The 15,372-nt window shown below is 44.8% G+C and overlaps 1 protein-coding gene across 3 annotated transcripts in view; it reads left to right on the top strand.

Moving 5' to 3' along the window:
• Positions 1-15,372, top strand: part of LOC306942740 (signal-induced proliferation-associated 1-like protein 1) — a 113,615-nt gene that overhangs the window by 87,217 nt on the left and 11,026 nt on the right. For 2 of the 3 annotated variants that reach the window (XR_013792331.1, XM_079528782.1), the window contains exons 16-22: positions 539-808; positions 1,885-2,037; positions 4,697-4,866; positions 5,754-5,839; positions 9,160-9,306; positions 9,641-9,966; positions 13,278-13,511. Coding sequence is in view for 2 of the 3 variants with exons in the window: in XM_079528782.1 (XP_079384908.1) it covers positions 539-808; positions 1,885-2,037; positions 4,697-4,866; positions 5,754-5,839; positions 9,160-9,306; positions 9,641-9,966; positions 13,278-13,511 (1,386 nt within the window). In the remaining variant the exon portion in view is untranslated. The remainder of the gene's footprint in view (positions 1-538; positions 809-1,884; positions 2,038-4,696; positions 4,867-5,753; positions 5,840-9,159; positions 9,307-9,640; positions 9,967-13,277; positions 13,512-15,372) is intronic. The other variant, XM_079528783.1, reaches the window with a different exon arrangement.

The raw sequence follows: 15,372 nt of genomic DNA, 5'->3' as shown, positions 1-15,372 counted from the left end.
TGCTGTGGTCTTTCTCTCCTAACAGTGGCTGCTCAGAGATCTACCACATGTTAACGTTGCTGTGGTCTTTCTCTCCTAACGGAGGCTGCTCAGAGATCTACCACATGTTAACGTTGCTGTGGTCTTTCTCTCCTAACGGAGGCTGCTCAGAGATCTACCACATGTTAACGTTGCTGTGGTCTTTCTCTCCTAACGGAGGCTGCTCAGAGATCTACCACATGTTAACGTTGCTGTGGTCTTTCTCTCCTAACAGAGGCTGCTCAGAGATCTACCACATGTTAACGTTGCTGTGGTCTTTCTCTCCTAACGGAGGCTGCTCAGAGATCTACCACATGTTAACGTTGCTGTGGTCTTTCTCTCCTAACAGAGGCTGCTCAGAGATCTACCACATGTTAACGTTGCTGTGGTCTTTCTCTCCTAACGGAGGCTGCTCAGAGATCTACCACATGTTAACGTTGCTGTGGTCTTTCTCTCCTAACGGAGGCTGCTCAGAGATCTACCACATGTTAACGTTGCTGTGGTCTTTCTCTCCTAACAGAGGCTGCTCAGAGATCTACCACATGCCTCTGGTGGACTACAAGAACCACAAGGAGGGCATGCCCTACGAGCTCAAGTTCCCGTTCCGCACCGCCAACAGCAACAACGCCAAGTGGCCGCGGACCACCTCCAGCCCCCAGACGCGGCCCCCGGGCGGCATGGGGGGCACGCTGATCAAAGCGCCGCCCTCCGCCGACTTCGGTGAGCGGGCGGCGTCGGCCGCCCTGCCCCGCAGCGTGTCCAGCGACGGGCGACCAAACAACCCCAAAAGGTCAGACTTTTTGTTTTTTTTTAACATTTGAACTAGATTTGAATACCGTAGATCAGTGGTTCTCATCATTTTTCATGTACCCCCAAGGTACCCCCAAATCGATTATGTACTGTATTTGACCGCAGAACCCCGATCTTAAAAGATCAGATAACAGAAGATTTGTGTTCGATTTTTATTTTTTTATTTGTCTTTTGTTTTCCGTCTGCAAGCAGCTTTGGGGGAGAAAAAAAAAAACGCAAAGAAATACTTAACCATTCAAAATAAATCCTAAGCTCTCCATTTGACTGCCTAGTTTTTCAATAACCTTTGAAGAACCAGATCTGCTATTTTTGCTACTGTCGTGTGACACTAGCATGACGAAGTATAGGACATTCATTTACAAAAAAAACAACAACATAAAATGTAGAACTATGGAGATACAAGGTTTGTGCCCGACAGCGATGATGTCATGTTTTAAGTGGAACCCTGGTGCTTCAACCTGCAGGGAGCAGGTCAGACAGTGTGGGAGGAGTATTAACGACAATCTGTTCCAAAATAGATCGTGCACATCCATCCATCATCCATCCATCATCCATCCCTCCGTCCGTCCGTCCGTCCGTCCGTCCATCCATCCATCCATCACCTTCACGTGCCGCAGTCACTTTTAGAATGCCAGAACAAGGCTGAAATCCACTCCACTCAACCCCTCGATCCCCTAAACGCCCTAGGTCTGCACAGGAAAACACTACTTGTTGTACTCTACACCAAGGGTCCTGAAAGTGGGGTACGGGCGGGTACCCCCAAGAGTGGGGTTCCAGGGGGTCCCCAGAAAAAGTAGTTATCATAGCATGACTTTTAATAATTTTAACCACTTTATCCATTTGTATGTTGGCTATTCAAAAATGGCTATTTTTGAACAGTTTTGGAAACGTATTCTTTTTACATAAATCTTTTCTTCTGGGGGTCCCTGGCACAAAACATTTTCAGATGGGGGTCCGTGGCCAAATATATAGTTATGCTTGACGTGAAAAGGTTTGAGAACACCTGCTTTAAGACGACCTTTATTACCTACCTTCCATTGTGTTGACCTCCCCCAGGTACTCCCCAGGGAATGAGAACTATGCTCTGTCCTGCTCCATTGTGATGGGCCGCTCTCCGCTCAACGCCAACTCCTCCCCGGGGCTGTCCTACACGGACAGTGCTACCGTAGCCTCGTCCAACCAGTGGAGGCAGAAATCCATGCCTGACGGGTAGGGATGGAGCTCGTTAATTTTTATTGATAACATAATTTTTAATTTTCTATTATTTTGTGGAAAGACGGGAGACAATACATTCTGAAAAGAACCAGTATATTTTACTAGGGCCTTCAAATACAGTACATTTCTAACAGGCAATTGACCTTTTTACCAATCAAATAATATTAAAGAAACTGCTAAACTTCAAAGTACCGGACAGCACTGGTTGGCAGGTTTCACTACACTTTTAGATCGACATGTTTGTGCCAGCATGGATGATTACATTTATTTCTTGATAGCCTCTTGCCATGATTGTTTGAACATGACGTCATGGGCCGCTACGCTCGATAACAGGCTTGATAAGCCCAAAACGTATTGATAACGGGTATACTCAATAAGCTTGTTATCGGATTTTATCGGGTATCGGTTATCGAGCTCCATCCCTACTGACGGGTGAGTTCAGCTCTGCCACGCTGCAATGGTCCGTCTTAAGATGGCTTACACCAGCGGAGAGGTGCAACGAAAATATTATTTTAAGCCTGGAACCAAGCCATCCAGACTCCTGGTGAAAATGAAATAAGGCAAAGTTCAAATGTCCTTGGACACAGAATCAAATGTTTTATGTTTAAGATTCAGCCGGAGCCTGGGCGGCTTCGTTCCAGGCATAAAATGATTAATATAAATATTTTTTTTCGATTTTGGGGGGATATTTTGAATTATTTTTATTATTCCAAACACAACCACAACCGTGTTTGGTTACCTCTTTTTGCCCACGTTGGGCATGCTGCGTTCCTCTGCAGTGATGAGGTCACTCACAGTGTCATTCCAGCCCTTGGTGACATTTCAACTTGTCATCGTGTGCTGATTGATCATCAGTCAAAGTTATCAGCCCTCTAGCTGATATGGCTTATCACACTCTCTGTATTTGTATCACTACCTTCAGCCAGGACAAATAAAGCCTGGATGTACGTTGCTGTCTGAAAGAAACCACCTAACGTTTTGAGATTTTGGATAAAAAAAGTTTAAAAAAAAGTTCATAAATAAATGAACATCCTTTACGTCTGTGTGTTGGTTAAAACATATTGAACCAATGAAAAGTATTAAAAAGCTCTTCGACAAAAACCTCCTAGCTCCACTTGAGCTGGATGTTGAAGGAATAAAAACATTACTTTTATGTGACACTGTAGGTTTCTGCCCGACGGCAACGTTATACACAACCACTCCCCCCTTTTCCCTGATTGCAGACAGTCCTTTTCCCTGAGTGCAGACAGTCCTTTTCCCTGAGTGCAGACAGTCCTTTTCCCTGAGTGCAGACAGTCCTTTTCCCTGAGTGCAGACAGTCCTTTTCCCTGAGGGCAGACAGTCCTTTTCCCTGAGTGCAGACAGTCCTTTTCCCTGAGTGCAGACAGTACTTTTCCCTGAGTGCAGACAGTACTTTTCCCTGAGTGCAGACAGTACTTTTCCCTGAGTGCAGACAGTACTTTTCCCTGAGTGCAGACAGTACTTTTCCCTGAGTGCAGACAGTACTTTTCCCTGAGTGCAGACAGTACTTTTCCCTGACTGCAGACAGTACTTTTCCCTGAGTGCAGACAGTACTTTTCCCTGACTGCAGACAGTACTTTTCCCTGAGGGCAGACAGTACTTGGTCCTTTTCCCTGAGTGCAGACAGTACTTTTCCCTGAGCGCAGACAGTACTTTTCCCTGAGCGCAGACAGTACTTTTCCCTGAGCGCAGACAGTACTTTTCCCTGAGCGCAGACAGTACTTTTCCCTGAGTGCAGACAGTACTTTTCCCTGAGCGCAGACAGTACTTTTCCCTGAGTGCAGACAGTACTTGGTCCTTTTCCCTGAGTGCAGACAGTACTTGGTCCTTTTCCCTGAGGGCAGACAGTACTTGGTCCTTTTCCCTGAGTGCAGACAGTACTTGGTCCTTTTCCCTGAGTGCAGACAGTACTTGGTCCTTTTCCCTGAGTGCAGACAGTACTTGGTCCTTTTCCCTGAGTGCAGACAGTACTTTTCCCTGAGTGCAGACAGTACTTTTCCCTGAGTGCAGACAGTACTTTTCCCTGAGGGCAGACAGTACTTGGTCCTTTTCCCTGAGGGCAGACAGTACTTGGTCCTTTTCCCTGAGGGCAGACAGTACTTGGTCCTTTTCCCTGAGTGCAGACAGTACTTGGTCCTTTTCCCTGAGTGCAGACAGTACTTTTCCCTGAGTGCAGACAGTACTTTTCCCTGAGTGCAGACAGTACTTTTCCCTGAGTGCAGACAGTACTTTTCCATGAGTGCAGACAGTACTTTTCCCTGAGTGCAGACAGTACTTGGTCCTTTTCCCTGAGTGCAGACAGTACTTGGTCCTTTTCCCTGAGTGCAGACAGTACTTGGTCCTTTTCCCTGAGTGCAGACAGTACTTTTCCCTGAGTGCAGACAGTACTTGGTCCTTTTCCCTGAGTGCAGACAGTACTTGGTCCTTTTCCCTGAGTGCAGACAGTACTTTTCCCTGAGTGCAGACAGTACTTTTCCCTGAGTGCAGACAGTACTTTTCCCTGAGTGCAGACAGTACTTGGTCCTTTTCCCTGAGTGCAGACAGTACTTGGTCCTTTTCCCTGAGTGTAGACAGTACTTAGCAACACAAGCAGCACACTAATGGCCTCTTCCGTCTTCTCCTAACCGAACAGGTTCAATAACAACAACCGGCAGTCCCCGGTGTCGTCCGAGCGCCTGGCTCTCAGCGAGGCTCTCATCAACGGCACCAAGTCCATGTCCGGAGGAGGAGGAGCTGCCGTGGCGTGGAACAGACCTGGGGACGGGGAGGCGGCGAGCAGGGCGGCCGATCGAACAAACACAGGTACTGGCCAGTGTTTACTTATTTCGCAGACTAAAACTGTGACGAAAAATGTTCGTTGACAAGCTGTTCGTTCGTTGACAATGTTCGTTGACAAGCTCACAACGTTGTGAGCTTGTAGATCGGCTATTTTCAGCATGCAACCAAGTGTAAAATCTGCCATTGCAACGGCATCAAGGACCTCCAAAATACATTTTAGTCAACAAAATCAACTGTGGATTTAGTCGACTAAAACTAGACTAACATTTCAGATGACTAAAATATGACTCAAACCAAATGAAATTTTACTCAAGAACTTTGACTAAATCACTGGAGAACAGTGAAATCCTCAGTGGTAATTCAACTCTGCGAGTGTACAAAATGTACAATGCACTTGTCCACTCACTCGCCGAGTTGAATTGGATCGACGCGTGGGCGTGGCTCTCAGTGGCGGGGATGTGTCGAAGGCTGTCGCAATTTGGAAATTTCACTTGACGATTAATTGTCAGATAATTGCGATTATAGCGATTTCATTGTCATTGAACATTGAAATCGCCTCTCAGAACAGTAATCTATAGAATAATAAATTCCAAATAATGGATGTGGTTTTTGTGGTTTTTGTTTTTTTTATTATAATTTTAAATTGGATGCAATTTAACAGCCAAATCAGACGATGTATCCGTTGGCCAATCATGCGGTTCACTGCAGCAGTGTGAGGGTTTGGTCAGGAGATGTCTATGAACTCTGCGTTTAAAGGCTTGAAGACCATCATCTGTGATGGAATGCAGCCGGGCTACACACCCGGCTGCAGCTATCTGACTTCCTGTGTGTGTCCGTGTGCGTGTGCGTGTGCTTGTGTGTGTGTGTGTGTGTGTGTGTACGCATGCGCGCGTGTGTGTGTGCGTGCGCAGACTGTGCAGTGCTGTCCAAGGCAGCGATACCTCGCCTGCAGCAGCAGGAGCAGAGTGGCCACCTGTCTCCTAACAAGAACACCAAGGTGAGCAGCAGGAATACAAAGCACTTTCAGCAGCTAACCTCTGTGTGTACTGCACGGCTGACGGCTTGATTAGCGCTGGGCCAGTAGTCGTCTCAAGGGTCGGCCCGCCGCTGTGATCTCCAGCAGTCACAACCAACCCCGCTGCTCACTGATGTGTGAGTGCTTCTCGTATCCCCTCTGTCGGGTGGAAACCTTGTGTTGTGTCCACTGTCCAAAACTGTTGCTTTTGAGGGTTAAAAACTTCAAATTCAAAAGTATAGCAGATCTGCAAGCTCACACTGCATCGCGATGCATTGTGGCTTGTAGAAAAAGATAAAAACGTTTATAAGTGTTTAAGTCTTTACCTTGCTAAAATAAATGTAATTTTATAATGTTTTTTAGAAAACACAAAAACAAACTATGGTATTTCTTAATCTATTCACCCAAAAAGTTTATACCAATTTATGACTTGACATACAAATAAGGCTGTCTGTCAGTTATGTAACATAAGAGGATTAAATGAATGAATGATGTAGGCCAATTTGTGTTTTGACTTAGGCAATTGTAAACCTGACTTAGGCCAAATTATCAAAGGAGTAAGTGGCTTACTACACACTTTCTGTTGGCCTAGGTCACATTGTCTTTTTTTTTAAACTTATATTAGGCCATAAAATGGACTAGGTAACATACAGTCTTGAGATATGTCATCTGCTGGGGTGGGAACAGCATGATGCTTTTAATGGATATAAACGGTGTTTACCAGAGGTGGCCAGTGTCATGAGCTGATTTAGGCAAAGATATCATTCCCCTCAAAAGTGACATATGCCATTATTTTAGCAAGGTGACAAAGTGTAAGTGTTTTCCAAATTAGTTAGCAAATGAAAAGTAATAATGGAATCTTTTGACTTCATGCATTAATTTCATGTCGATTTTAGTTCTGCCATTTATGTCAGACATGCTCTAGTCTGGTATGGTATTCCCAATGTATGAATGAATGAACCATTGTGAAGCGCTTTGAGCACTTGGAAAAGCGCTATATAAAAAAATGCAATTCATTATGTGAAGAGTCTTGCTGTGGTATTAACTCATTTTGGACAGAAAATGATTTACTGAACGTTGGCACCTGGCGAGAAGTCTCAACCTCTGTAAAAAGTAAAACATTAAAAAACATATATATTTTCTTTTGAACATACAAGGTTTCCAACTTTCCACCCAACAGCTATGCTTTTGTACCGTACTGAGCCATGACAGGGACGGGGTTCTCCTATCACTATTGTACCGCACTGAGCCATGACAAGGACGGGTTTTCCTATCACTATTGTACCGCACTGAGCCATGACAAGGACGGGTTTTCCTATCACTATTGTACCGTACTGAGCCATGACAGGGACGGGGTTCTCCTATCACTATTGTACCGCACTGAGCCATGACAAGGACGGGTTTTCCTATCACTATTGTACCGCACTGAGCCATGACAAGGACGGGTTTTCCTATCACTATTGTACCGCACTGAGCCATGACAAGGACGGGTTTTCCTATCACTATTGTACCGCAGTGAGCCATGACGAGGACGGGTTTTCCTATCACTATTGTACCGCACTGAGCCATGACGAGGACGGGTTTTCCTATCACTATTGTACCGCACTGAGCCATGACAAGGACGGGTTTTCCTATCACTATTGTACCGCAGTGAGCCATGACAAGGACGGGTTTTCCTATCACTATTGTACCGCACTGAGCCATGACAAGGACGGGTTTTCCTATCACTATTGTACCGCAGTGAGCCATGACAGGGACGGGTTTTCCTATCACTATTGTACCACACTGAGCCATGACAAGGACGGGGTTCTCCTCTCCTAACATCAGCAAAAATGCACTGTGCCCTTTAAATATTATAAGTGAACAGACACAGGCTGTAAAAGGCCTTTTATGGTTGCCCAAAATAGTAATTTAGTACAGGATTTGAACATTTAAACCCTGCATACTTCAACCACTTCAAACCCATACTTTGTTGAGTCCCTCTGGGCTCTATGCTAGTGTATTTTCTGTTTTTTTGCTCTATATTAAATATCTTCGCTGAAATATGCCCAGTTTTGACTATGGGACTATGTCACTATGTTTAGAGTACCAATAGGGGGTGCTGTTGCACCACTCCCTTCAGACTGGTCTGATTTTTCCAGAATACGGATGCTGGGGTTTAAGTAGTTAAATGATTGTAGTGACCTAGAGTAGAGCTCTATACTAGGTCCACTCCTTAGACACAGGGGTGTCTACTGATGATAGCTGAGCTTGTAGATCTGCTATTTTCGCTAAATGTTCCTCCGAGAATTAGGGATGGTTCCGATTAATCGTTATTAGGATCGAAATCGATTATTAAAAATAAATCGAATATATATCTATAGGTTTTTTTTTATAAAAATAAAATCTGTTGCAAAGGTTATATTGTCATCGAAACCCTGCCCATAGTAACCTTATTTTAGAGGATACCATTTATTTTGTTAGCTTAGTTAGGCCTACTGCAGGTGACTTGAATGCTATACTGTATGTATGGTGCAATGTTGAGTACAGGGCTACACAGGCCTACCATAGTGTGCCTGCATTATTGGTATTGATGGTAATGATTATCATTAGCCTGATTGAGGCAACATTTATGCTTTTTATGGTTTATAAAATAAAATAAGATACTTTTACACATCCCTACCAATCCGAGTGGGCCGTGGATGGGTGCTCTATTTTGAAGTTCACATAATTTCCAACCCTGCGCTTTTATTTCTGAGACATTCAATGCAGCCTGTTTGTCTGTCAGCTTTTTTTCCCCCCTTTTTCCTGACAGATTGGTGACACCAATCACAGAGTTGTACAAATGGAATCAACACATTTAATGTCAGCATCACAGCTAGCCAACGTCTCATTCAAGCTTTCCTCGCCGCGGCCTCAAAACATGACTGATTCATTAAATGTGGTGGTTAGGTTGAAGACAGAAGAGAGCGACATAGCCTTCAGTGTGCCGCAAAGTTAATACAGCTTCTTCCACTCGTTGGATTAGAAGCGTTTTTTATTCCAACGTTATGATGATTTGTTGTGTTTAGATTAGAAGAAAAAAAATGGTTTTCAGGCCCAGGGGTGGAAAAACTTTTCATGTCATCATTTGTTTTGCACTTTTATTTGTTTCTTCATCATCATCTGTTTACAGTCGGCTTTCCAGGCAGTGCTGGGTTGGACTGAAGTGTATGAAAGCATTGTAGATTATTGCACCATTCACTTTATGAAGTAAAAACCTAAAAAACTACAAATATAACGAGAGCAAATCAAATGTTCATACAGTCAATCTCTTCCAATAGGTGGACGCGCCTTATTCGTCCAGCCAATCGAGCAGCAACACTCTGTCCAGCAACGCCTCCAGCTCCACCCACAGTGATGACAAGTGGTACGAGGTGGGCTCGCGGTCCCGGGTGCGACTTGACAATGAGATCAACGGATACTTGCAGGTAGGGCTGCTACTGTTTTTATCTTCTTAATAGTGATTATTCTATCGGCTACTATTTCTACTAATGGAATATTCGAGGAGCACGTCTTTTGTGGGGCGGCAGCACTGGCTTTATGTGCGTATGTATGCGGCCCCCCCCTGCACGTATATTGTCTCCCAAATGGAGACAGTGGAGCAAATCTGCGAGCGCCCACATATGTGGTGTAGCCAGGAGCGTTTTTCACACGCATTATTTTCGCGGACTGCGCATACGTCACACGCTCGCTCGCTCGGTGTAGCTCGGCCGTATGTGTGTGCCGAAGTTCTTTTCATTAAATTCCTCCGCTACCCTGCAGGGCACGTCGGCCGACAGCGGCATCGATGCCAGCTCCTTCACCGCCACCCAGAGCAGCACGGCCTCCTCCACCGGCGGTGTCGCGTTCAGCCGGCCCAAAGACAACAAGACCTCGTCGCCCTGGCCCGACGACCCTGCGGGTGGGGACCACCACCACAGCAGGTCCTCGGACGCCTCCCCCCCTCCTCCGCAGCCGCCAGACTCCCTACTGGTCCCCCTGGGAGGAGGCGGCGGCGAGGGCCTGGCCAAGAGTCCCCCCTCCTCCTCCGCCTTCCCCCTGGCCTCAGACGGCTCCTACACGCTCAGCGACGCAGCCTCCCACTCCAGGTTAGTGTCAGGCCCTGTCACAATGACATCAGCCCTGGTGGAAAGTAACAAAGTACGTTTACTGAAGTGCTGTGCTTAAGTACATTTGTGGGGGTATTTGTACTTGAGTATCTCCAATTTCCACTACATCTCGGTGGCAAATATTGTACTTTTACTCCATTACAATTTTTTGAAAACTTGAGTTACTAGTTTGTAGATTTTGATTATTATTATAAAACCTACATTAACCACTTCAGCCCTACAGTATACATTTCGGCCATTTGAAAATAAACGATCTACAAGCTCGATGCATTGTGAGCTTGTAGATCTGCTATTTTCAAATGATTATAGAAAACGTTAAAGATGGAGTGCCACGATTTTTTTCCACCCTAAAACATGATCATCAGGTATTATTATAATATAAGGAGGAAGAACTTTTTCCAAAAAGTGTACAGTATTTGTTAAAATCATGCTTTTATGTGGACACGCCCACCAGTTCATTAAGTATGCCTGGTTTGCCTGGTGGATGGTAATGGGTGGTGATCCACCTGAACTGAAGCCGCACCCACAGCTGTAGTTGTATGATGAAGGGGGAGGGGTTAGGGGAGGGGCTGATAGTGTGATGTCACTATATTACTGTTTATTTCATTGGCCCGTTTGACTGTCAAGGGTTCACCCTCCAGGAAGAAACCCTAAATACAAAGTTATTTGCATATAAAAACGACTCCAGGGTGTCTAATGAAGTACTGTCACCTCATAGACACATGAAAACTGGAAAAATACAAAAATTGTGGCACTCCATCTTTAAATGGGACATTCTCTCCATTTAGTAAGTACATTTTGAAGCCAATACTTTTGTACTCAATGTTGAATTCGGGACTTTTACTTGTAACAGAGAATTTATACACTGCAATATTGATACTTTAACTTAAGTAAAAACCTTGAGTACTTTTTCCACGACTGGAAAAAAAGTTGCTGAAGGCACCTGAGAGCCGACAGACGGCTACTCTGGTGCTAAAAGCCTATGGCTTGATGTCCTTTTCAACAACAAGCCTGCCGCTACAGTATCCCACGGTCCGACGCTTCCCTACAACTTGCGAGCCGACCCATTTTGTACACTTAATGGAGGTCCGCGGTCCTAATACATACCGGACTGGGGGTCCTATGAAATTTTAAAAGTTTTGGAAGCAGCACCGCTCTATCAGATTCCAGGTGCTTATTGCAGCCAAGGACTTTGTGCTGGCGTATCAATGTTTCATTAAGCAGACAGTGATGCATTGTGGTCCACATATATCCCGTACCGTTCCCCAGGTGGGAAGAGTCCAAAGCACTGCGGTTTGGACTCTAGAAAAGGGGAGAGTGAGAGGTGTGTGTGTGTGTACCGTATGTGCGTGCGTGTGCGCACATGTGTGTGTGAAGCAGCTCTTGAAGTCTGTAGGAATGCAGAATCAGCCCTTCCTCCCTTACCTCTTCACTGGGCCCGAAATAACCAGTGGTGGAAAAAGTGCTAAGTATCAATACTCCAATTTAAAATCACTCTGCAAAAGTACAGGATTCTAAATTTGCTTGTGTAAAAGTACACTTACTTAAAGTACCAAAAGTATAAAGTTTCCCAAGTTTTCAAATGTATATCACTATTTTAGAATACAAAACAACTCGCCCCTTTACCAACTCGCCCCGGGCGTACAGCCGGTGGAACTGCGCGGCCTGGTATTCCTAAAGTAATCTAAGTAAATTATGCTTAAACGGTTAAACCTAACCTTATTCCTAACCTTAACCTCAGTAAAACTATGCCTAAACCTAACCCTATTCCTAAACTTAACCCCAGTGAAACTATGCCTAACCCTAAACTTATTTCTAACCTTATTCTCAGTAAAACAAAATAATGAATACAAGAACCGCCGCACCGAGCTGTCGGCGTGAGGTCGGCGGGAAAAAGCTGGGGTGAGATGGAATTGGGGCGACCGTACCTGTTACCCTATTTACACCGCTGTGAGCTTGTAGATCGGCTATTTTCAAATGGCCGGCTGAAGTGGTATGTTTTGTAATAATAATGATCAAAATCTACAAAGTAACTAAAGTTGTGAAATAAAAGTAAAAAGTATAATATTTGCCTCTGGAATGTTAGTGGAGTAGAAGTAAAAGTAAAAGAAGATTGGACCTACTCAAGTAAAGTAAAATAAACTACGTCATAATTCTACGTACAGTAAAGTACACACACACGTCCAAGGCCACCAGATCAGTGGCCTTGTGGTTGAGTGTCTGCCCTGGGACTGGGAGGCTGGGGTTCAATCCCCAGTCGGGTCATACCAAAGACTCTAAAAAATGGGACCCAGTGCCTCCCTGCTTGGCACTCAGCATCAAGGGTTGGATTGGGGGTAAGTCCCTGCGACATACTAGCGTCATGTCCAGGGGGTGTACTTGTACATCAAGCTGCCTCACGCTACAGAAACAGGAGATAGGCTCCTGCGCTATGGGCCTCATGGCTCGGCAAGGCTACTTACTTACACGTCCATTTGAAAGGTTTTTTTTCATGTCAGGCTATGGGAAAGTGTTGTTTTGGAAGGGTTGAGGAAAGGAAAGTCCAAGGACAGACCAGGTGGTCTTATCTTTCATTTATGAATTCATGTGTTGGAACTCATCTACGCAAACATAGTTGATTCCATACAGTGTAAGTAAGTACTGTATGTAGTAGTAAGTAAATAAGTAGGTTGGAGAGGCTGTATCAGCAGGGGTCTATCCCCGTTTTGCAGTGTACTAGACCCCTGGGAGATGGATTTTGAGGTAGAGTGCAACACCTACCATATAGGTGCAACACCTACCCAGTACTTACCGCACAACTTGCTACAACCAAGCCGTGCTACTCATTCGCTGAGTTGGCGGTGCCCGGTATCAAACCCATGACTTTGTGGTCGAGAGGAGCCGTCTGAGCTACCCGGTATGTGTGTGTGTGGCTCAGGGGTAGAGTGGCTGGATGGTAACCGCAAGGTTACCAGTTCGAACCCGGGCTCCCCCAGAGTTAGTGTCGAAGTGTCCTTGAGCAAGACACTGAACCCCTAATTGCTCCCGATGTGCTGGTTGGTGCCTTGCATGGTTTCCGCCGCCATCGGTGTATGAATGTGTGTGTGAATGGGTGAATGTAATGCACAATCTATGTAAAGCACCTTGGATAAAGGCGCTATATAAATGCACCATTTACCATTTATATACTGTATATACATACTGTACACATACAGTATAAAGAGGTTTCTGCCCGATAGCAACGACATAATAACTTCCCTTCACCTCGTGTTCATCCATCCATGTATGGTGTATGCCTGTCCCCCATGCAGCACCCTGAGCTCCGGTCACTCCGACAGCCCCATGGGCCACCAGGAGTCCGGTTCCCCCCAGGAGGAGGTCACCATCACCGCGGGGGCGCCGGCCACCTCCCCCACTCCCCCGCTGTCGCCAGGCCCCGGACAGAAGAGCTTCTACCCGCGCCAGGGAGCTACGTCCAAGTTCCTGATCGGCTGGAGGAAGCCCGGCGGCACCGTCAACTCCGTGGACTTTGGCAACACGCGCAAGTAAATCACCACCTGGGGAGCGGACGGAGGGAGGGAGGGGTCTGGGAGAGTGGAGCGCTTGAAACCACACGGGAGGACGCAATCGTGCGGACAGCGCTTTTTATCTGCTCCCATGTTAACGCCATTAAAGTTGCGGAGCAATGGCTTTTTCAGTCATTTTATTTTGAAGTTTCACTCTGAAACGGAAGCCTGTGTGTTTCTGAACCAATCAGAGCGTCACATCCCTTCAGGCTACGGGATGTTAGTGTCTATGCTACATAAGCATGGAGTTTTGTTTGTTTACAACAAAACTTGGCAAGCTCAGCATGTTTGCTACTACGTGGCTTATTTCTAACCTGTAATGTTTTCAGATACATATTTTAGCGTGCTGATTAAAATGAGTAATACACTGTCTGGTTCTGTAATCAAAATCAGCTGTGTTTGGAGGAACGTGCAGGCAGCAATGAGAATCGAACAGGTGTATGAAATCAAGATTTTATTCATGCGGGACTCGACACGTCATCACGTATTACATTTTTGTTCAAAGAAAGTAATTCAAATTTGATTATTTTTTATGGACTTTTGATATAAAAATACACAAAAATGGAAATTGTCCCATTGTTTTGGCATCTATTGATAGATATACAGTAGACAGATAAAGCGCTCCATCTTGCGCCACCCCTTACTTATTTGCCATATTTTACTATTTTAAAACATTTGAAAATAGTTCAACGAGCCAATCTACATCGACACGTTGTTAGCCTGTAGATCGTAATATTTTAAAATGTTTTAAAATAGTAAAAAATGGCAAATAAGTTGGTAAGGGGTGGTGCAAGATATAGTGTGAAAAGGCCGATTCTAAATCGGTAGATCTCAAACATTTTCGTGCTAAAGACCCCCAAAATGATATATGCATTTGGCCGAAGACGCCATCTAAAATGTTTTTGTGACTAAAAAAAACATTTCCAAACATAGCAGCTGTACAATCTTACAAAGTGCACAAAATGTCTTATTTATAGTGGTAGAAGAAGTACTTGGATTGTTTGAGTTAAAGAAAGCAATGCCACTATCAAAATTGCGTCTTTTTGAATAGACAAAGTATATAATAGAGCTTAATTGTATGTATTGTATGCTTAGTTAGTATGTTTTTTAATGCCTCAATCTAGCTAGCTTGAAACTAACATTTTCAAATAGCTATAGAGGAGTAAAAATTAAGCCTACAAATGTACCTCATAGGCAGCATTGTAAAAGTATTGAGGAAAAAAGTACCACAAAAGGTACAATTCAGTAAATGTACTTAGTTACTTTCCACCACTGAGTGTGGGGTGTTTTATTTAACATAAAGCATCTGTGAATGTTTAAACCATGCGTCCCGCTGTGCTGGGTGTTGTGAGAAGAGTTGTGACTCTGTGTAGAAATGCTCCCTGCTGGGCTCAGGTGTTGTGAGAAGAGTTGTGACTCTGTGTAGAAATGCTCCCTGCTGGGTCAGGTGTTGATGTTTGACAGGAAAGAGCCTGGATGAATATTGAGCAGCAGAGGCGTTTTCCTATTTAAGTTGGACAACACTGCCACCCTGTGGTGTTGACGAGAATTGATAGCAACGTACACATGAGCTGCAGTGTTGCCATGTCGCTGTCGGTGTTGATTTCCTCGACTAAAATGATGACGAAAAATGTTCGTCGACTACCTTTCCCACTGACGAACACCAAATAAAAACCAAGCTATGATTACTAAGACTAAATATGTTAACAATTTTGTCAACATATACAAAATAGACTAAAATGTTAGGGAGGGACTAGAGGACAAGAGATCCGGTAGAACTGTTTGGTTGCGCTGTTACTCTGATACCAGATCTAGCACGAGGTGTTGTGAGCTTGTAGAT

The sequence above is a fragment of the Electrona antarctica genome (assembly GCF_951216825.1).
Source record: "Electrona antarctica genome assembly, chromosome: 18".
In the NCBI taxonomy this organism is placed as follows: domain Eukaryota; kingdom Metazoa; phylum Chordata; class Actinopteri; order Myctophiformes; family Myctophidae; genus Electrona; species Electrona antarctica.
This window is presented reverse-complemented; position numbering and strand designations above follow the sequence as displayed.